Source organism: Miniopterus natalensis, chromosome 20 (genome assembly GCF_054644295.1).
Source record: "Miniopterus natalensis isolate mMinNat1 chromosome 20, mMinNat1.hap1, whole genome shotgun sequence".
In the NCBI taxonomy this organism is placed as follows: Eukaryota; Metazoa; Chordata; class Mammalia; order Chiroptera; family Miniopteridae; genus Miniopterus; species Miniopterus natalensis.
The window spans coordinates 18,558,710-18,580,422 of record NC_142100.1 but is presented as its reverse complement, the minus strand read 5'-3'; the positions used below and the strand labels follow the sequence as shown (position 1 = coordinate 18,580,422).

At 48.6% G+C, this 21,713-nt stretch overlaps 1 protein-coding gene across 1 annotated transcript in view; it reads left to right on the top strand.

Moving 5' to 3' along the window:
• The window catches only part of MYO18B (myosin XVIIIB), a 162,101-nt gene that overhangs the window by 55,876 nt on the left and 84,512 nt on the right, over positions 1-21,713 (top strand). The window contains exons 23-29 of the mRNA XM_087828665.1: positions 3,909-3,974; positions 7,088-7,216; positions 8,933-9,076; positions 10,409-10,498; positions 16,266-16,385; positions 16,742-16,850; positions 19,146-19,270. Of these exons, the coding sequence (XP_087684791.1) occupies positions 3,909-3,974; positions 7,088-7,216; positions 8,933-9,076; positions 10,409-10,498; positions 16,266-16,385; positions 16,742-16,850; positions 19,146-19,270 (783 nt within the window). The remainder of the gene's footprint in view (positions 1-3,908; positions 3,975-7,087; positions 7,217-8,932; positions 9,077-10,408; positions 10,499-16,265; positions 16,386-16,741; positions 16,851-19,145; positions 19,271-21,713) is intronic.

Sequence of the window (21,713 nt, the reverse complement as noted above, 5' to 3'; positions counted from 1 at the left end):
CTTTTTGTTTGGATCACGGCTTTATGTTTAAATAGGGTGTGTACATAGCTAGGGCCATCTCTCTCTCCCCTGTGCACATGTGTGGCCTTGATCACGGGTGCAGCCTTCCAGTAAGCTATGTGGGAGCTCCTCGAGGTGCCCCATTCCCTGTATCTCCTTGTTACTTTTCTGCCTGGCCAATGTCCGTTGCTTGCCCCACTCAGAATAACAGTCTTAGGCTGGCTGTGCTGTTGACCTTGACCTTTGTTTGTTTGCTGCCAAGTTCACTGGTGTTTCTGACAGTGATCCCGGGCGAGGGGTTTTCCTGTACTTCACTCCATACAAGTAGCTCCTTCTGCCAACGAAGCTGCTAGATTTCACAGCTTGCCTCAGCTTCGCAGGATGACTGCAGTGAAGAGCTTGGAGGGGACTGAAAGAGCCCCTGTCCAGATTGTCACAAACCCCCATGGTTCCTACCTGAGGTTCAACAGATTCTTCTTGACGGAATGCTTCTCAATGTGTTGTATCCCCTGGCTCAGTTTCCAGAGTATTGAGCTGGTTGTTTTTGAAAACAATATTTATTTTTATCATGGATTTTTTTTTGGGGGGGGAGGATTTATCGAGCTCCTCGCTCCATCATTCTGGAAGTCACACTCCTGCATGCTACTTTGGTGACCTCGGGAAGTCCCCACTGCATCCTTGTAGGACAGGCATGATTACCCCCTATTCTAGAATATAAGGATCAGAGAAGAGGGGTGACTTGCTCAGGGTCACAAGCCTAGTGCATAGGGGGGCTGGCCTGGATCCCACTGTCAGAGGCCAGAGAAAAAGCTCAAGAATTGGATTCCCTGGGGTTGCCTCACCCCCCACCACTTCTTAGCATGCGACGTGACCTTTGACAAATCCTTTCGTCGTCCTTGGATCTCACTTTCTTTCTCTGCAAAATGGGCGTAAAACATATACCTGTTGCAGAGGTTTGGAAATGAAATGAGTTTTGTGTCAGGCACTAGGAGCAGGGTCAGACTCAAAAACACAGGAGAGAACTGTTTCCCTGGAGCGGAATGGCCAGCAGGTTCCTCAGCGCTCCCCGCAGAGAGCACAAGCTGCAGCTCCCCGGGCAGTTCCCAGGGCTCCCACCCCTGATTCCAGAAAGGGGCAGGGCGAGGAAGACCTTTCTTATGCAAGCCTGGATCATTCATTGCCCCGGTTCCAGCCTCCGGCTGGAGTCAAATGATTACCACCAAATGAAATCATTGATATTTCACCCAACGAGTGACAATCTCTAAGAGTGATATTAATGATGATGATAATAATGGCAATTAACTACAAAGTCACTTACAAAGTCATGTTCTCAGGTTCTCAATTTTTCATCCCAACACGGGTCCAAGTCTGGGCAGGGAACATTCTCAGCATTTTGCAAGGGGGGAGGGGGGAGAATGAAGGTCAGAAGTATAGAGTCCAACTCACAGCCACTCGCTCACTCCGCCACCGGCACCTACAGGTTCTGCTCTGTGAAGGGAGGTCAGCGGGACAGAGTGGGTTTGCTGGACCTAGTCTTCTTGGCTACACAGAGATCTCACGGGCTGTGAGAAAGCAAGGAGATAGAGGAGAGTCCTTGGGTATTGCGGGGGTCAGGTGTGTGTTTTGGCAGCCTTGGGGGTGCACCTGAGAAGTGGAAGCTAAGTGCACAGTCTCTGGTACCTCTCCCAGGCTTTGGCCACGACGGAGCTGGTAGGACTGGCTCTGGGACACAGGGACTAGCTCATAGTTCTTGAGCGGAACAACCAGGATCTCAGCCCAGGTGGATCTAACTCCAGATTGTCAGCCCCTCCCCGCACCCCCGACACCTACTCTGAGTATTGACTCTCAAGGTAGACTTAGAAAAATTTCATGGGCTGTCGGTTTCATTTATTTCCCAACCATCCTATTTTGAGCTCACTTTTATTTTGTTTTCCTCTCGTGCAGAGAGAAAAGATGTTGTACTTCAGAGATATTGGTTTTATGCATCCCGCCACCTATAGCTCCCTTGGAACAGTTTTGGCCTAAAATGCAATAAGTGAAACCACTAAATTTTTGGAGGGCGTCATGGAATGTTCCGGCAGGAGGTCAGAGGAGGGAACTTCCTCCCAGGTTTCGGTCTTGGACTAGACTTTTAATAAGCGTTTTTGGGGGGCAGGGTATCTTAGGAAGTCTTCCGTGATGCCGATGACCCGTGGAATTGAAACTCATCTGTTAAATTACTCCTGCCTCATAATACCTTTGGCTTCTCGAGTGTCACATTGCTTTTCTGACAGTTTATTCTGGAAATGGACTTTGTGGTTTTGAGTCGGTGGAAGTCCATGAGGGGTGGCGTGGGGGCGGAGCGGGAGGGGAGCTGGCGGTCACGAAGAAACCGGGCACGACCTGCGTCGGAACGAGGGCACACATCTCTGGCAAGGCTGTTCAGCCTGCAGGACTTTATGCAAAGAGGAAAATTCCATTAAATGGCTAGTGACTTGGTCAATGCTGCATCCAGGAAGCTCTGTGAGTTTGTTTCTCTTGGAAGGGCCTGCTTTTCTCCCCCACCCTCACCCTAAACCTCATTGGTCTCTCTTGCTTGGGTACTCATTCATCCGGTCGTCATATTTACTGACCTCCTACTGTATGCACAGAACAGTACAGGTGCTGTGGAGGAAATAAGAGGCGAATTAAACACAGGCTCTCCCTCCATAATCTAGGTCAGGCACAGAAGGTTAATGGCTGTGTCATTTATTTAGCAAGTATTTTGGGGAGCGAGACAGTCTCTGGTGCATACAATGGAAGAAAGACAGAATGTTGGGGTGACTGTCCCAGGGGACTTTAGTGACACAGTGGGTGAGTTTCCTAGTGGCTTAGAGTCCTCTGGAGCCATCCTGGTCCTGCAAAGCAGTAAGACATAGGTGCTACAACATGGCCAGAGGGGCCCTCGTTCCCATCTGGCTTTGCTCCTGTGTAACCTTGTGATGTTGAAGAGATGCGTTTATTTAGTTTGGGTTGTTTTGTGTGTGTGTGTGTGTGTGTGTGTGTGTGGTAAAATATGCATAACACAAAATTTACCATTTTAATCAATTTTACGTGTGCAGTTCAGTGGCGTTAAGCACATTCACAGTGCTGTGCAACCAGCCGTCACCGTCATCGGTCTCCAGAATTCTTTCATCTTGCAAAACTGAAACTCTGTCCCCACTAAGCACGGGCCGCCCAACCCCCTTCCCTCCAGCCCCTGGTAACCACCATTCTACTTTTTGTCTCTATGAACTTCACTACTCTAGATATTTCGTATAAATGGAACCATGAAGTATTTGTTCTTTTGCAACTAGCTTGTTTCACTCAGCATGATGTCCTCAGGGTTCATCCATATCGTAGCATATGTCAGAATTTCCTTCCTCTTTAAAGCTGGTTAATATCCATTGGACGTACATACCCCATTTTGTTTATTCATCTACCTACCAGTGGACCCTTGGGTTGCCTCTATCTTTTGGGGTACAAATATCTATCCGGGTCTCTTCTTCCACTTCTTTTGGGTATATATCCAGAAGTGGGATTACTGGGTTCACAGGGTAATGCTGTGCTGAATTTTTTTAGGAACCACCATATCATTTTCCACATCCATCATTTAGTTTCGTAGTTTTGGTTTTCTCTTCTATACAAGTGGGCACGGTAGGGTGATGACCCACCTAGGGGTGCTTTGAAGATGAAAGGAGATGGTATCTATGAAGGTCCCGGAAGAGTGGCTGGCACACAGTAGGTGCACAGTCCGTGTTCACCACCGGTGCGAGGTGGGGCTCCCTGAGCCAAAACTCACAGCCGTGTGGGGCCGGCCTCTCTCCCAGCCATCCAGGCAGCCTGACTCTCCACTGCGGGAGTCTCAGGCCTTCTGTCTGTCTTCTCCTCTAACCTTTCTCTCCTTGCAGGCTGTGGAGGAGCTCCTGCAGACCCTGAATCTGCAGAAGAAGGCAGTGGCCATGGGGCACAGCCAGGTGAGTAGAGCTGATTTCTCATGCCCTTCCGCCCATCACATCAGAAACCCAGATGAGACTCATCGCATGCCCTCCCTCAGAGTCCACTCCCTCTGGGGGTCTCCTTCCCGCCAAACTGAAAACGGGGCTAGTCATCTTCTGCCCTGCCTACCTTATGAGGCCGTGAAGGTAAAATGCTATAATGTGGGAGGAAATAACATCGAGAAATACCATTTGTCAGAGGGTACACTCCCAGGGACCCCGGTGGTCTGGAAGAATTCACCTTCTGTTCTGCACATTCTGTGGCATCAAACCCCTGAGTTTCCACGCTCCCCTCTCCCTCCTCCCCACCTTGAAAGAAGTGTAGCTGGGGCTTCAATAGGGCTAGAATCAGAGCCAGTGTCCAGAGTTTCTATTCCATGTTGGGACAGTGTCTAACCCAGCATCAGGCCAGCTTAGCTTGTGTTCCCTGCTGCAGTCCATCGGCCCATTGCATGCGGGGTCTGCAGGGCCGCATGGCTACGGAGGGAACACAGGCAAATGCAAGGAAGCAGGAACGAGAGAGCCCCGTGGGCCAAGAGCCAAGAGCAATAATAGAAAATTCCTTTTTTCAGGGGATTATGTATTCCCAATTTTTTGCAGGGTTGCAGTGGCCACACCCGTTCTGGCCAACCATCTCTGTCCCCAGGTTTGACCGACAGCCAAGTCGCTTCCCTGTGTCACTCCAGCTTCACTGGGCATGCATCTGTTTCCCCTTTGTTGGACCCCTTCCCCCAGTGATCTGCATGGAATGGCCCGTGGGTCCCTGGGGAGCGTAAAATTGCAGTTTCCTGGAGAAGCTTCCCAAATGGCCATGCTTATAATATCAGGCCTCCCTTTCACTCCTTTGCTATGATTAATAACTAGCTAATTACAATGGTATTATTAGAATGTCACACTCTGCTTGGGTCCGATAAGCAGCCGGACCCATGAAAAGCAAATAATTTAGATTTTTCTTTGTGATCTCCAGCCGCTGGTGCCTTATCGAGGCCTGTGCTGAGGGCCATGACATTTATGAAAGAGGTGGGATTCCACAGGCAGTGGCCTTCTGGTCGGCAGTATGCTCTTAAAAGGAAAAAAAAAATCAAAATAAGATCCTGCCGAGGCGATGACTTATTTCTGTTCTCTGTACGGTCGTTTCCAATTATCTTTTTTAATGAAAGCTTCATACTTAATCAATAGTGGTTTTGGCAGAACCCACCGCCTTTTGTAATATATGAACTAGTGCTGTCATCACTTTGATCATTGATTTTTTTTTTTATAGCAGCTTTTGGGACTCACTAGCTTGTGAAATTAATACAGTCATTATTGAGGCAATCTGATAGGTAATGAGTCAGCCGTGCCTTTATTTCAATGAGGCTAATTGTCTTGGTGTCCCTGGCTGATATGAAGTGTTCTGTAAAGCCACAGAGGGTGGCAAAACTGAGTTAGCACCGATCGGGTGTGATCAATTGCATTGTCCCACCGAGAACGGGTTTTCTGTGGGGTTGGCGGAGCGGTCTCCATCGTAGAAAATGCGTTTAGGGGAGTGGAGGCTGTACTGAGACCCTTTGTTCCACCTGGAATTAAACTGAAATTCAACCCCAGACCTCGGGTGCGTGTGTCATGATGCATGAGGAAATGAAGCCTCATGGTGACTCCGAGGATGAGTGCAGGAGATGATGAACTCACGGTTTGGGGCTCCAGCTGATCACTGGTTATGTGAACGTGAATCAATGACATGATCTTCCTGAGCCCATAGATTCCTCAGAGGGGTTTTTTTTGAGCGTAAAACGGGACATAAGAGAAAGAGCTTTGAAAAATGTAGATGCCATGCAAATGTTAATTACATTCCGTGATAATTGCAGTCTTGTCTGGAGTCAGAGAGAAGGAAATGAGTCCCAGTCTTGCCACTCACTAGAGGAGGGTCATGGGGAACTGCCTGTTTTAGCCTCAGTTTCTCCCTCCATGAAATGGGGAGATCATATTAACCACCATATAGTTGTGCATGTCAAGTACTCTACATGCACATTAAGTGGTTCGTTCAGACCCAGAACACAGGAGGGGCTCCGTGAAATGTTAACCAGTAATTGATAATGTCACCGACTACTTGATAATATCACTGATTAAGGTGGAGCTGTCCAGTGCTTCCCGAGACATCAAACCCCTTTGGGTTCTAAGCCATACCCAGCAAAGAAATGCACAATAAAAATAAGCGTAAGGGCATCTGCAAAGTGGCTCCTCCCCCATCTCTGGCTCAGATGTCATTAGAGCATCTCTCCTTCACCTCTGGGGAGGTGAGACCAGCTTTGGCCACCCTACCCCCTTGGCTGGAGCAGGCCTGGCCCCAAATCTGCAGGTTCTCACTTTGTGTATCCTGTAATCTATTCCAAGGGGGCCCTACGGGGTGCTGGGGAGGCATGGATCACGTTGCTGCAGAGGCCTTCATCCATTATTGATGAGCCAAGGCCTGGAGACCTAGCTGTTTTCCACTAGGTACCCGAGCACCTTCCCTGGGTGGCACCAGCCTGGCCCCATGCTCTTCTGACCAAGGGGCCCCGCCCTCACTTCCCTCACATTTTCTCTCCCTCCTTATAAGGCAAAATGTAATATTTCTAGGGTGCCACTGCTCTCAGACGGCCAGTGGCATTTATTTGAAAATATATACATTCCCAGGCTGGACACGAAACCCGCTGATTCAGCCTTTCCTGGGGCAAGGCCTGGGATCTGCATTCGCCACACTGCCCTGGTGACTCTGGTGCACACAGAAGTGTAGGTGGGTCTGGCTCAGCAGGTGGTTCTTCAAAGAATGTGTGCTTGCATCCCATGGGGGTGGCACTAACATGCTGATTCTGATTCAGCAGGTCTGGGCCGGGGCCCAATTTTCTGCATTTTTAACAAGATCCTCAGCAAGGACCACACTCCGAGTCTCCAGGGGCTGGAGGAAGGGAAAGGAGAACCATCAGGAGGCGCGATGCCTTAGACCCTCAGTCAAGGGCAGCTGCTAACAAATATTTCAGGTGGATGCAAGAGACTGGGGTCCAAGCGGCAGCTGCCTTCCACTTCACACCGTCTGGTTCCATGGGGACGTCACCTGCTGCTTTCTCTCCCTCCAGGTCTTCCTTAAGGCAGGCGTGGTCTCCAGGCTTGAGAAACAGCGAGAGAAGCTGGTGTCCCACAGCATTATTTTATTCCAGGCGGCCTGCAAGGGCTTCCTGTCACGCCAGGAGTTCAAGAAGCTGAAGGTATGAGGCACGGCGCCTCGTGAGCCCAGCAGAGGCATGAGGTCCCGGGAGGGACCCTCCGTGCCGGGCTGGGGGCTGTAGTCCCGCACTTGCTCTTGTGCACAAACCCCTGGGGGACGCTGCTAACGTGCAGATTCTGATCCAGTGGGTCTGGGGTCTGCGCACGGGTCCTCCCGTCTCCCACGATGCTGCTGATGCTATTGTCCACGAGTGCACCCTGCGTGCTGAGATGCTGAGCGACCTTTTGCAAGATGTCGTGGTTGTTTCTAGGACATTGACCAATATATCCATGAGGTCACCCAAGCCTCTGAGGGTCGGTTCACAGTTTCAGCGTGTCACATCCTTCCCAGGTCAGCAGACAGGGCATGGATAGCACACAGCCGCTGAGGCTTTGGGGATCAAGAGGCCAGTTTCGAGCCCACAGTCCTGAGCCACCCTCTTCAGAGATCTCCAGAATCTTCTCTCTGTAGTCGGCGCAATGGGGAGAGGGCGATTCGGCTCTGGAGACAAACAAGACCTGTCTATGTTCGAATCTCACCTCCGCCTCTTAGTAGCTGGGGAAAGGAGAAATGAGGTGATGTGCATTTGGTACACTACGTGGCACACAGTAGCTGCTCCTGAATACTGGCTGCTATGACTTTAGTACTGTTACTATTAATTACCCCAAGTAGCATGGAGTCTCATTCCTTGTGCCTGCAGCTTATGGGAATTTGCAGATTCAAGTGTATGCCCTCGGCCAAAGCAGGAAAGGAACAAAACATTATTAATTAAAATATTGTGGGCGGTCCCACTGGCCCACTGCACCCAACTAGCTCAGGCCTCGGGATGATTTGGGATAGGGGTTAATTAAGGTCCTGGGCTCTGCCCGCATCCGGACTGCAGAAGTTCGAATCCTGACTCTGCCACTGAGAAGCTGTGGGACACCGGGCACGGGACTTTTACCGCTCCGTGCCTCAGTTTCCCTATGTGTAAAATGGGCTGCAGTGAGGACTGAGCAGAAGCGTGTTAGGTGCTCACGGTGGTTGGTATCCTCCACGTAGGAAGAGCCGTGCCTGCTGTTGGGATGGGGTTTTCCGGCTCGTGAGTCAGTGCCATTCCCTCCTATGATTAGAATGAATTAGGTCAGTGGTTCTCCAAGTGTGGTCCCCGGACCAGCAGCATCCCCATCAACCGAGGATCTGTTAGCAAGGCAGAGTCTTGGCCCTGCCCGAGGTCACCGAGTCCGAGCCTCTGGGGGGAACCCAGCCACCTGTGTTTTGACAAACCCTCTGGGAGATTCTGATGCACGCTTGGGCCCGCGGAGCACGGAATTTGTGTTAAACACACTTGAATGATATCTATCCCCTAAATATCAACTGGCAACACGGTCATGGCCACAGTTTCTAGTGGCAATGTCGGGGATTTTCAAGGATCATTGTTGCCTTGCGCGGTGGCTTTTGTGCCTAATCGGATTATAAGATGTGACCCATTGTATGCCGTTCTCCACTCCTCATCCTGTTATAATTATTAGGTCACGCGGGATTAAACGGCGGCCTAGTGCCTGATGCCAAGAGCCTGACTCTGTGAAAGCAAACTTTTTAAATGTTAAGAATCTAATTCCTCCCACCAGGATACAAACCCATTTCCTGCCCCTGTGCCACCCCCTGCCCCTCACCTCCCTTCCCCTTCGCCAGGCTGGGAAGGCCCCCTCCATTTCCCGGCCTCCTTTCCCTGCAGATCCGTCGGCTGGCCTCCCGGTGCATCCAGAGGAACGTGGCTGCGTTCCTGGCGGTCAAGGACTGGCCGTGGTGGCAGCTCCTCTGTTCCCTCCGGCCCCAGCTGAGTGCCACCATCGGGGATGAGCAGCTTCGCGCCAAGGAGGTCGGTCCGCGTGCAGGCAGGGCCCCCGGGGAGCTACTCCCTCCTACACCCCATCTTCGTGCTTGCATCCTGACCCGGTACCCCCATGTCTGAAAGTTCTTACGCTAGGAATGCTCCGCCCAACAGCCTCCTTCCAGATACCCCTCTGCTCCCGTCAGCACAGACCACTGTCCACCCCACGCCCAGCTCCTCTCTGGGCTGGTGGGCGCTGCTTAGATGCACCGTTGTTACCCAGGGGCGCACGGACACTTTCCACTCACCCCAGGGAGACTCGCTGGTGGAATCCTTGAGTGCTTGATCTCCTTACCTCTCAGAAAACACTCCCCTTACTGCCCTCCCTCCCTCTCTCTCTTTCTTTCTTTCATTTTCAATCCTCACCCGAGGATATTTTTTCCATTGCTTTTTCAGAGAGAGTAGAAGGGGGGCAGAGAGAAAGAGAGAGAGAAACATCAATTGGTTGCCTCCCGCACATGCCCAACTGGGGCGGGGAGATCCAGCCTGCAACCGAGGTACGTGCCCTTGGCCGGAATCAAACCCGGGACGGACGCTTCAGTCCACGGGCCGGCGCTCTAACCACTGAGCCAAACCAGCCAGGGCTTACTGTTCTTTCTACCTGTTAGCACCCACCTTGGGAGGTAACCACTTTGATCGCTTTTTGGTTTATCGTTTGTGTTCTTTCTTATTGCAAAAATTAGCAAACACACACACACACAGTCCCTTCCTTTCTTATGCAAAAAGTGGAATACTATATATACTCTCCTGCAACCTGAGTTTTTCACTTAAAAATGTTCTTTGAAAACCATGCAGTGTTCATTTACTTATTTATGTTTTAGAGAGAGCGTCCCTTTTCTCCTTCATGGCCACATAGAACCCCTTTGTGTGTTTGTTCCGTAGGTCATTGTACCTGCCTGGTTGGGTGTGTTGAGGTTGCTCCTAGTGGTGGGCTAGTAAGCACAGTGCTGAGCCACCAGCAGAGAAGTGATATTCGGGAGGAGGGAGAGCTGAAGCACGCCATGCACTCAGGCTGCCTGGTTTCGGGTTCAGCAAGGGGCCTGTTCCAAGGATTTGCATTCAGACCCAGGACTGAGTTGGGGTGGGGAAGACTTGCGTGAGCAGAGATGTTGATATTCGGAAATGGTGGAAAGAAGGGAGGGAGGAGGGAGGGAGGGAGGGAAGGGGGGAAGGAAGGAGGGGGAAAGAGTCCCTTGTAGGAGAGCAGCATCGCGCACCATGCAGATGGGCTGCCTGAATCAGCCACTCCATTCCCCAGCCACTCTTAACACTCCTGGAACCTATGCTCTGGTCCAGAATGGCTTCTGTTTGTTTCTGCAGGAGGAGCTTACGGCGCTGAGACAGAAGCTAGAAAAATCGGAGAAGTCCCGGAATGAACTCCGGCAGAACACAGACCTTCTAGAGAGCAAGGTACCCCCATCCCTCCTGTGTGGAGTCTGTGTGCAGGGTGAGGTCTGCTGAGAGGAGATGGTGATGTGCCTGGCTCTGCACCAAGTGCTTTGCAAGCCTCCTCAGAATACCTGTGCGAGGTGCACGCTGTTACTGTCCTCATTTTAGAGACCCCGGGATATTAAATATCTTCCTGAGGCTACACACCCAGCAAGTGTAGAACTGAGATTCAAACCCATGTCCTCTGGCTCCAAAGGGAAGAATTTCTTAAGTCACAAAAAACGCAAATCACAGGGACAAAATGAAAAGTTTGACTATTTTAAAGTAAGAAGTAAATTTTGTTTGTCAAAGTATGAAATGATGACACATTACATACATGGAGATGAAATCTGCAACACATAGTACTGGCAAGGAGTATCCAGAATATGTAAAGAACTTCCTCAAATCATTGGAGAAGGGCAACTCACAGGAAAAAAAAGTGGGGGAACAAAAAAAAAAAAAAAAAGGAATCGGCAGTGCCCAAGAATTTCGAGTTCAAATGTTCAGGAATCCACATGGCCAATAAACTCATGAAAAGATGCTCAACCTAACTAGCAATCAGGAAACGCAAATTAGCACCACGGTAGGTACCCTTTCGCACTTCAGATGGGCAAAATCTAAAGTCTCATGGAGCCAAGTGTTGGCAAGGATGTGTAGCAGCAAGAACTTCTATACGCTGCTGGTGGGAGTGTAAATTGATCTCACATTAGATACCTGAGTGTTGTGATTTCTGCCTACTCCTCCCCAACTCCTCTCCCTCTCCTTCCTCTTTCTTCTTGTATTTAAACGTTATATTAAGGTCCAACAAACACATAAGCGCGCACATCCTAAGGTTACATTTCCATGCATTTTTGCAGAGTGAGCACGCAGACTGAGCTGCAGAGGGCTCCCAGCCCTCCCCAGCCCCTTCCCCCCATCATGCCCCATGTCAGCCACTACCCTCCAAGCCACTAACCACCAAACTGACTTCTAACACGAGAGATTCGTTTTCTTCTGTTTTCGAACTTTACTTAAATGCGAGCAAACATGGGTACTCGTTTGTATCTGGTTTCTTTCACCTGACATTTACGTTTGTGACCATCACTCACGGGGTTGTGGATAACTGCATGTTGTTTATTCTCATTGCCGCGTAGTATTCCATTCTGTGTACAGGCCACTATCTATCCAGCAAGCGTACACCTGAGGTGCCAACCCATGTCATCTGGCTCCAAAGGGGAAACGTTTTTAAACAATTCACAAAAGCACAGATCTCAGGGGGAAATGATACATTTGACTATTTTGAAGTAATACATCAACTAAACGAACACTTGGTTGTTTCTAGTTTTGAACTACGACAAATAAGCCTGCTGTGAACATTCTTGCACATGCCTTTGGATGCACCTATCATACATGTCTGTTAGGAATATACCTAGGAGTAGAATTGCTGGGTTCTAAGCAATTTCTATGTTCAGTTTTAACAGATACTGCCAGACAATTTGCTAAAGTGTTTGTATCAATTTTAATGCCCCCAGCAGTGGGTGGGAGTTCCAGTTGCTCCACATCTTTAGCAGCACTTGGTGTTGTCTTTTTCATTTAGCAACTTGGTGTGTGTGCAGTAGTGCCACATAGTGATTTTAATTTCCAACTTCCCGGCTATCCTCTTTGGCAGTGTGGTCTTTCAAGTCTTTTTTTGTTGTTGTTTTTCTTATTGATTTGTAGCAGTTCTTTATATATTGTGGATGTAAGTTCAGTTGTTGGATAGATGCAGGACAGATCCCGTTTTCTATTCCGTGGCTAGACTTTTTGGTGCCGTAACTTGAACTTGTATTTTCTGAAGCCACTATCTCTTCAAAGTTGCTGAAGGGCAAGGAAGAGATCAAAGGGCTCCCGAACTCCCAAACCTGCATCAATTACAGTAGATGAACTTTTTGGTTTTATTCTACATTTTATCGATTCTCAGAGGCACGTTATTTTCAACCTCTGTACATCTCTGGAATTGAGATGCATGTTAACAGTCAGTGGAATGTTACACCAAAGATTGGCAGCACTTTCTTTTCTGATGTTCTATAACTGTGCATCTTCTAATCAACAGCAGCTCAGATTTGGTGCAATGTAGCATGTGAGGGCCCTAGCACAGATTTTATCTGAAGAAAGGGCTCTGATCCCTTCCCCACCCCTCCCAAAAGCTACTATTGATTTATATTGATGTTGTTTTGCACTTTAAAGAGCATTGGAATCAGTTAACCCTGTAGCTTCTCCGGGCCCATCTTCCAAGATCCAGGAGGGAATCCTGATGGAGGGGTCCTTCACTGCTTCCTTAACAAGCCCGGAGGCATTCCTCATGCAGGAGGCCTGGCTGCATTAGAGCTGTGGTTCTCATATTTGAAATTGTGCCAGAAACCTCTGGAGACATGTTAGAATATAGAAGTCCTGAGTCAGTGGGCTTGGGGAGGCCCTGGAGCTGCAGACTATACTTTAAGAAACACTAGGCTAGGGAACAAATAAAAAGTATCTGTGGCCCTGCTTTCTCTTGGTGGCTTTCTGTTAGCAGCTGGGGAGCGGACACCCCTGAAGGGCCACGCATCGTGAAGGCACCCCAGCCCCCGTCCAAAGCCTCTGCACCCCACCCCCTGGTCTCAGTGGGAGGGGGAAACCGTCAATAGAAATTTCACGAAGACGTGTGGTGCCTCATCAGTGGAAACTGCATTCGACTAGGCTTATTAAAAAAAACAACATTATTGCAAAATGATTTAAGTGCTTCATTTGCAAAGGAGCAGAGAGGAGATGAGGAGCCTCCGAGAGGCTGGCTATAAATATTTGTCAAGCGTGCAAAAGCTAAGCTGGCCTCGATGCAAAGTGGGGTTTGTTATTTTCACAAGAAAGCAGGCCTGTCTTCTTGTAGAAAGCACCCACAAGGCTGCAGGAGCTCGTGAGGATATATGAGGGAGGTGTGTCTTTTTCTCTCTCTGGAATGTAATTTAGACTTTCCCTAACAACTTATTTATGGTCAAAGACTAAGGCCTGTGCGCTCCAGCGTCTGCCCTCATTAGTACGAGCAGTGGCCCTTTTCGGTGAGGAATTGCTCAGCGAACCTCCCGGGACCCAGCAGGGACTGCGGATTGAGCTGGGAAAGTTCATTTGCACAGCACTGGGGAAGTTTGGTGCTGATGGGCCTGAGTGTGGCTGGGAGCGTATCTCTAGGATGGGAAGGGAAGGGCCAGGGGCCTTGTCAAGTAGTTGCTGAGCTTAGATCACCTCCCGGGTCTCCAGGTCTTCTGACTCCTAGTCCCAAGCTGGGCCGCAGCACCGCACCTCTGTGGCCACGGACATGGTGCTCCCCCCCTAACCCCCGGGGAATATGAGTTCGACAGCCAGTTTCCTATCTGACTCAGGATGCCAGGGTCTCTTGGCCTTAACCGCCGGGAGGCTGTGGTTACAGCAGATGGCGCCGCGGAGGCTCGGTGACCCTAATGTGGGCGTGTTCATAGATGACCACAGTGGGGTTAGCGAAGGCCCCACAGAAGAGACCCCAGCTGGGATGTGCCTTCTGCATGCCTCAGTTTCCCCATATAAAAATCGGAGCCATAATCTCTTTTCTACCTACCTCGTAACACAAATGCAGGAGCCGGGAACTGGACAAGGTCAGGAATGGGTACAACGGGTGACCTGAGCCGGCGTGGCTGGTAAAGGAACAAAGGGTCGCTGAGGGTGGTTATTGCTGCGGGATTGTGGGAAAGTTCTTCGGGTCCCTGAGCCTCTGCGTCGTCAGTAAAATGCTGACGGTACTAGTTACGAACTTGTCTCCCTAGGATTGCGGTGAGGAGGTGCATATCAAGTAGTTACTGCTGATTTCAAGCCTTCACGCATCGCCGCTGTCACTAATGTGCATTTGAACCCTCCCCACCCGCCTGCCCCGCAGCAGGCTGAGCTCCTTGAAGATAAGGGTACATCTTAGCTGTTCTTTACCAACATTCAGTGCGAATCGAATGAATGAATGGATAATGCTGAATTAATAAAGTAGCGCCTAATGAGCAAGGCGTCTGTGCCAGGTGCTACGATAAACCCTTTACCATATTATCTAGTTTTACTTTCAAATCAGACTGTGAGGGACGTGTTAGTATCCCCACGTCTGCATGAGGAAAGCGAGGCTCGGAGAGGTAAAGATTTGTCCAGTATCACGCAGCTGTAGAGTGGCAGAGCTGGGATTTGAACCCAGGCCCAGCTGACTCTCAAACAGGCTGTGATCAAGGAAGAGCATCTACCCAGACGGGATAGGGTCAGGGAGGGCTTCTAGGAGGAGGGGTCTTGAAGGATGAACAGGAGATAGCCAGCTGATGAGGTGGGGGAGGCATCCAGGTAGAGGGCACAGCAAGATCAGAGACAGTGTGGGGACCTGGTCTGGCACCTGCATCTGGTGGTTGGAGTGTCCCTTGTGTGTGGGTGGGGGGTCATGGGGTGTGCAGTCAGGCCACGAAGCTGGGCCAGATCACAGAACGCATGAGAGTCATGTTAGAGTTTTAGACTCTATCCTGAAGGTGAGGGATGGACCAAAGGACATTTTCAAGATGGGACATGTGGGTGATAGCATTGAAGGAGTTATTTCCTCTTTGGGGTGGTGGTGCTAGGGAACCTAGAAGGCCTGTTTAAAGCTCATGAATGCCCGTAACTGCTCAGGGTATATTATTTGTTTGTTTACGCAAAATGTACAGCAAATGTATTCATTCCTGTCCCTGCTTTCTGGCATACCGTGGAGTCATTGTCCCGATGTAGAAAGAGGGTTTCTGGTGATTTGGCCAAGTGGTGGATCCAGGAGAGGTTTGAGAATAACTCTTAGTTAATTGGTCCTAGAGTAATCTGCAAGGACCCTTCTGGGTTTGCAAGCCAGGCTCTCCCCCTTGTTAATGGCTTTCTTTTTACATTTGCCCAGTAGTTCTGGGTGTGGAGCCCGCCCCTCACCTCTATGGACAAAGCCCTTGGGCCCTTAAATGTGGGAAGAGGGGGAGAGGTTTGTGGGGACAGGGGATGGTCACGGGCCGCTTGCCTCTGTGAAAAGCACCTGTCATTTCCCCCAGTTTGAAAAGGCTAATTGTCCTTTGGGCTCCAGACTTGGGTTCTGTGCAACACAAAATTAATGCATTAAATTAATTTTGTGCTCCCTTTGCTCAGACCGATTAGTACAAATTAAATTTCACACTAATTGGCTAAGGCGGAGAGAACACAGTCCTGGTGTTTGAGATCAATGCCGATCGCAGGGATGCGGGGAGGAGTGAGGAGCGTGATCTGGGTCATTCCTGGATCGCACTGGCTTATACTCAGTACCCACTGCAAACAATCATTCGTCCAGCTCCAACACATCTGTGTGCCCAGAAGCGAATCTAACCCATCTGAAGCCCAGGGGGAGGCAAGATCAGGAGGAGAGCCTAGCAATTTATACGGCGATAATTCTCAGGCTTTGTTGTACTTAAGAATCACCCTGGAGTGCGTTGAAATTCAGATCCCCAGGTCCCACTGCAGAGAGCATGGTTTTGGGGATGTGAGAATCCTGGAATTTGCATTTTAACAACTGTCCCAGGTCATTGCAATGCAAATGTTTCACCAGAACACCTTAAAGACAACAGGGTGATGATAATAATAATAATACATTGCACTGAAGGGTTGCCTTGCTAGAGAGCCGGTGATTTGCCCCAAGGGTGGTCCCATGGAGCGCATGTTGGGGGAGAAGTGTTGGTGGCCCCACCGAGTGACACCACTTTAACGCTCCTCATCTCAGATTGCTGACTTGACCACAGAGCTTGCGGATGAACGCTTCAAGGGCGATGTGGCCTGCCAGGTGCTGGAGAGCGAGCGGGCAGAGCGGCTGCGGGCCCTCCGCGAGGTTCAGGAGCTGAAGGTGAGTGGTCCTGGCTGGCGGGTGTGTGTGTGTGTGTGAGAGAGAGAGAGAGAGAGAGAGAAAGAGAGACCAGGTCAGCTGGGAGTGCTTAGGGTTGTCCCCCTGGGGTCAGTAAGCCAAAGAAAGATGCACTCCAATGCTCAAGGTCCTGGGGGGCATCTGGGTCTTACTCAGGTTTGGCCTTGGGGGTGCCCTGGGTGAGGGTCTTACAGAGGGTGGACGTCCCTGGCTGTGGAGGTACTGTGGGGAGGACTGTCCAGGGAATGGCCAGTCTGGTGTGGGAGGCACCCTGGGCGAGGTGGCCAGCCCAGGCCTCCACCCAGCTGCAGTGTGGAACCTCCAGGCCTTTCTTCCAGGGCAAGTATGAGCAAGCCCAGAAGAGCTTGGGAGAAGTAGAGAAGCAGCTGGAAGAAGCCCAGCAGAAAATTCAGTTGAATGACTTGGAGAAGAGTCACACTGGAGGAGGTGAGCGAATGGAACCCCTGGGATTAGATGCTAGTGGCAAAAACTGTCCTTTTATTTCATTCACTCATTCATTCATTCATTCATTCATTCATTCATTCATTCACACACACTGAGGACTTACTTTACACTAGATACTGCATTAGGGGTGAGACTTTGACAGAGTAAACAGGCACAGCCCTTGTCCTCTTGGAGCTTACAGTTTAGTGGAGCAGGCAGACGTTAAACAGGTAATCCAACAATATCCTACATAGTATACTATCCATGTGACGGGTGCTGTTTAGTAATAATGCAAAGAATGATAAAAAAAATAGTGGCTCTATGGCAAGGCACCCCCGTATCTATCTATCTATCTATCTATCTATCTATCTATCTATCTATCTATCTATCTATCTATCTATCATCTATCTATCTATCATCTATCTATCTATCTATCTATCTATCTATCTATCTATCTATCTATCTATCATCTATCTATCACCTATCTATATCTATCTATCTATCTATCTATCTATCTATCTATCTATCTATCTATCTATCTATCTATCTATCTATCTATCTATGTATCTATCTATCTATCTGTCTGTCTGTCTGTCTGTCTGTCTGTCTGTCTGTCTATCTATCTATCTATCTATCACCTATCTATATCTATCTATCTATCTATCTATCTATCTATCTATCTATCTATCTATCTATCTATCTATCTATCTATCTATCTATCTATCACCTATCTATATCTATCTATCTATCTATCTATCTATCTATCTATCTATCTATCTATCATCTATCTATCTATCTATCTATCTATCTATCTATCTATCTATCTATCATCTATCTATCATCTATGTACCTGTGTGTGTTTAATTTAAAATTTGAAGAAGGCAGTTCAGTGGTTAAAAGTGACATCTATGAAATTGCATTTCTGGATTTAAATCTAGATCCCATCTCTTATTAGATGAGTGGCTTTGGGCATAGAAATTGTTGTGTCTTGTCTTTTGTCTTTCATTTTTCAAAGGGACATTGTCCTAGATGACTAATGGACAGTGTTGAGCCGTGTGCGTGGCATAGTCCCGGGCGGCTGTTAGTTACGTTATCACTATTACTACTAATGCTCATAGTGGGGTCATCATCCGTGCCCCTACCTGTGGGGCAGAAGCTATTCCTCTCCCCATGTGAGAGCAATGCCAGGCGCTCAGCAGTTACTGACTGATGGGAGACAAGGCGAGAGGAGCCCCGAATTGCCCCAGGACAGCTGTGCTCAGCAGACCCGGGAACTCCTGGTGGTGCCGTCTCACTCAGCTGCCTGGAGACCCGCACGCCAGGGTTTGGTGGGCTTGGAGGCACCTTTGTCAACTCCTCTCTGCAGCTGGAACGAGTTAGGTGACACGGATGCCCAGTGCAGACGTCTCTCAGCCTTTAGAAAACGCTGACATCATTCCGTCAGCGCCCCCCGAGTGTTTATGCCCTAGAAATGTCAGGGACACTCCGGGGAACGGAGGCCTGGGGGCGGTGGAGAGGCAAGGCGCATTTGCTTTCTACCCCATTCCTGTGCGCCTCTCATCCTGGCCGCCCCCGGGGCAGGCAGTTACCGGTGAGGTTAATGCGTGGGAGCCGAGATTCTCTGATACAGGAGACACACCAAGGTCGGAGACACGCAAGGCGTGCGGAAGGTGTTTGCACAGAACCAGCAGTGGGCGCAGCACAATTTTCCTAGAAGCGTGTTGGCTCCAGGTCGATCCCGGCTGTGATTTATGTCTAAATGAGCCTCCCCTGCTTGCTTTCCTATGGAGAGAGATGGGAGCTGAGTGAGGAGGGAGCTGCTTAGCTCATGAGCCCATTAGTCACGATGCTATATGGGCTCACAGCTCTGTGTGCTCATTTCCAGGAAGCCAACCCACAAATATTTTGTTTTTCATTATGAAAGTCATACATACTCATTATAGAAAATTTCTAAGATGTAGGGAAGTTGGAAGAAGCCGTAAAACACTTGAATCGCAACACTGCACTCAAAGCCACCACAATCCACCATGGATCAGGCCGGAGGAGAAATGATTAAAAATATCTGTGTTTTCCTCCGTGTATGGTTGAGTAAGGAGAACTTTTCATGGTATGCATCCAGCATTGAGCTGGACACTTTTAAGTTTGGACTTAAAGCAAGATTTCCTAACCCGAGGTCCAAGGTCAGGCCTCAGGAACTCTGTTCATATTGTGAAATTGTACAAAGAGCTAAGCAAGTGGAAGCGAACCGCCCCCATTCACCCAGCCTTCCCTCCTGGTCTCCCTAACTTTCTGGAACAGCGGACGAGTGGCAAATGCGCTTTGACTGCGCTCAGATGGAGAACCAGTTTCTCAGGAAGCGTCTGCAGCAGTTTGAGGAGAGGCTGGACTCGGAGCTGGCATCCAGAAGGGAGCTGGAGCAGCAGGTAAGAGGTAGCAGGTAGTCTGCACCCCACGGGTGTCAGAGCACGAGCAGGTTCTCACCTCCGCGATTCAAGGTGAGGGGGGCGGAGGAGGACACCGACCCCTCATGCGTCTCCACCCCCACTGCTATTACAAATGCTGGTCACTGCAGGACACGGAAAATATTTTTACTACCTGAGTGTAGAGAACATTAACTCAGGATGTCTGCGACCGAGTTCCATTTCTGCTTTGACCTTGCGGAAATCGCTTCCCATTTTGAGCCTCAGGTTTCTCATCAGTAAAATGATTGTAATGTTCTGTTATAATAGTCGAATTTTATCCATTCCCATTGTCTCTAATCGGCCACCTGCATCTCTCATCTCAACTAGGGCAGTAGCCTCCTAACTGGTCTCCTTGCCTCCGGCCTCTCCCCTCAACCACCTGCCACACTGCGGCCAAAGGATCTTTCAGAGTCTCTTTCAGATGGTTCCCTATCACACGTTATGCTGACTCCTGCTGTGGATGGTTCGCTTGTGCATTTTGTAAATTTTGATTGTGAGCCCACCTTCCACCTGTTCATCTACACCCACCACAGTTACCCCAGGTGGTCTGCATTGTGGAACATTCTGTTTGTTCCTTCTGACTCTCATGGTAAATTTGTGTGTGTGTGTGGCTACTTTTTTATTGTGAGTTGATCTTATTTTTATTTTTTAAAATTTTGATTGATTTTAAGGGGAGTCTTCTTTGAGGCTTGTGCATATGTCCCTTTGGAAGAAGCACTTTTGCACTTTCTTCGGCAGCAGCCCGAGATTATACTAAATTCTCAGTTTCAGAATTTTGCAACATGTGCAAAGTGTCGGTTTGAGCTCTAAACCCACATGAGGCCCAGACCTGCAGTTTTGATTTCTTACGGGAATATTTTCTTCCAGAGCCAGAGTGGCAGCAAGTTTTTTGACCTTCCAGGCCAGCGGGTGGAACTTTCATTGGCCCTTCTCGCTGAGGTGCAGCTCTTTGAGGGTCCTGACTTAATACAAGAGTCTTCATTCCAACTTCCCACTTTGCCCCCAAGGCCTTGTCTTGTGTTTCTGTTCAGGAGACCAACACAGCCTCTGTTCTTAGGGATATTTCTGGATCTATCAACCACTCCTCTTCTCCACCTGGCTGCCATAATGTCAGCATATATTTACCATTATTGCTGTGGTTATGTGTCTCTGCATTTTTCTGATATTCTGAAAGCGCCGTTTGCCATTATGAATATAATGTAATTTATCTAGGGTCTCTTGAGGAAGGTAGTAATAGTTTAGCCTCTTTGCTTGTCTTACATTGTCTCCAACCTCCCCCAGTCTGCATTCTAACCACTCTACACTGTAACTGGTGGTGTGCTGGTATATCAGCTCTCTGAAAATAAACATCGATGTATAGCACTTGTCAACTGCCAATTTCCATGGTGTAAATTCTCACACCATGGCCAATTTCAAGTTAATATAGTGTTGTCTCTGAGTGTAGAATTAGGAAGAGATGTGTGGAATTAGCTCTTTTCGTGGCTCGAGAGCTCATTTCTTCTTAGCACTGAATAATATTTCATTGTCTGGATGTACCACAGTTTATCCATTAATCAACTGAAGGACATCTTGGTCATTTCCACAATTCTGTAATTATGAGTAAAGTTGCAGTACACATCCAAGTGCAAGGTTTTATGTGGACATAGTTAGGTACTCCTTTGGGTAACTATCAAGGACCATGATTGCTGGACTATATGGTAATAGTATGTTTTAGTTTTGTAAGAAACCACCAAACCATCTTCCAAAGTGGGTGTGCCATTTTGCACTCCCACCAGCAGTGAATGAGAGTTCCTATTGCTCCACATCCTTGTCAGCATTTGGTATTGTCAGTGTTCCAGATTTTGATAATTTGTGTAGTGGACTCTCACAGTTGTTTGAATTAAATCACCCTGATGACTTATGATGTAGAGCATCTTTACACATTTGCCATCTGTCTTCTTTGGTGGGGTGTCTTTGAAGGTCTTTGACCCAATTTTTAATTAAGTTCCTTTTCTTAGTGTTGGGTTTTAAGAGTTCTTTATATATTTTGGGCCATGGTTCCTTTGTCAGGTGTGTCTTTCACAAATATTTTCTCTCAGTCTGTGTCTTGTCTTGTCATTCTCTTGATAGTGTCTTTTGAAGAGCAGGGCTTTTTAATTTTAATGAATTCCAGCTTATCAATGCTCTCACGGACCATGCCTTTGGAGTCATATCTAAAAAGTCATTGCCAAGCGCAATGTCATCTAAGTTTTCTTCTATGTTGTCTTCTAGTAGTTTTATAGTTTTGCATTTGACATTTAGACCTGCAATCCATTCTAGTTAAAATTTGTAAAGCGTGTAAGGTCTGTGTCTAGATTCATTTTTTGCATGTGGATGTCCAGTTGTTCCGGCACCAGATTAAAAGACTTCTCTGCATTGTTCTGCC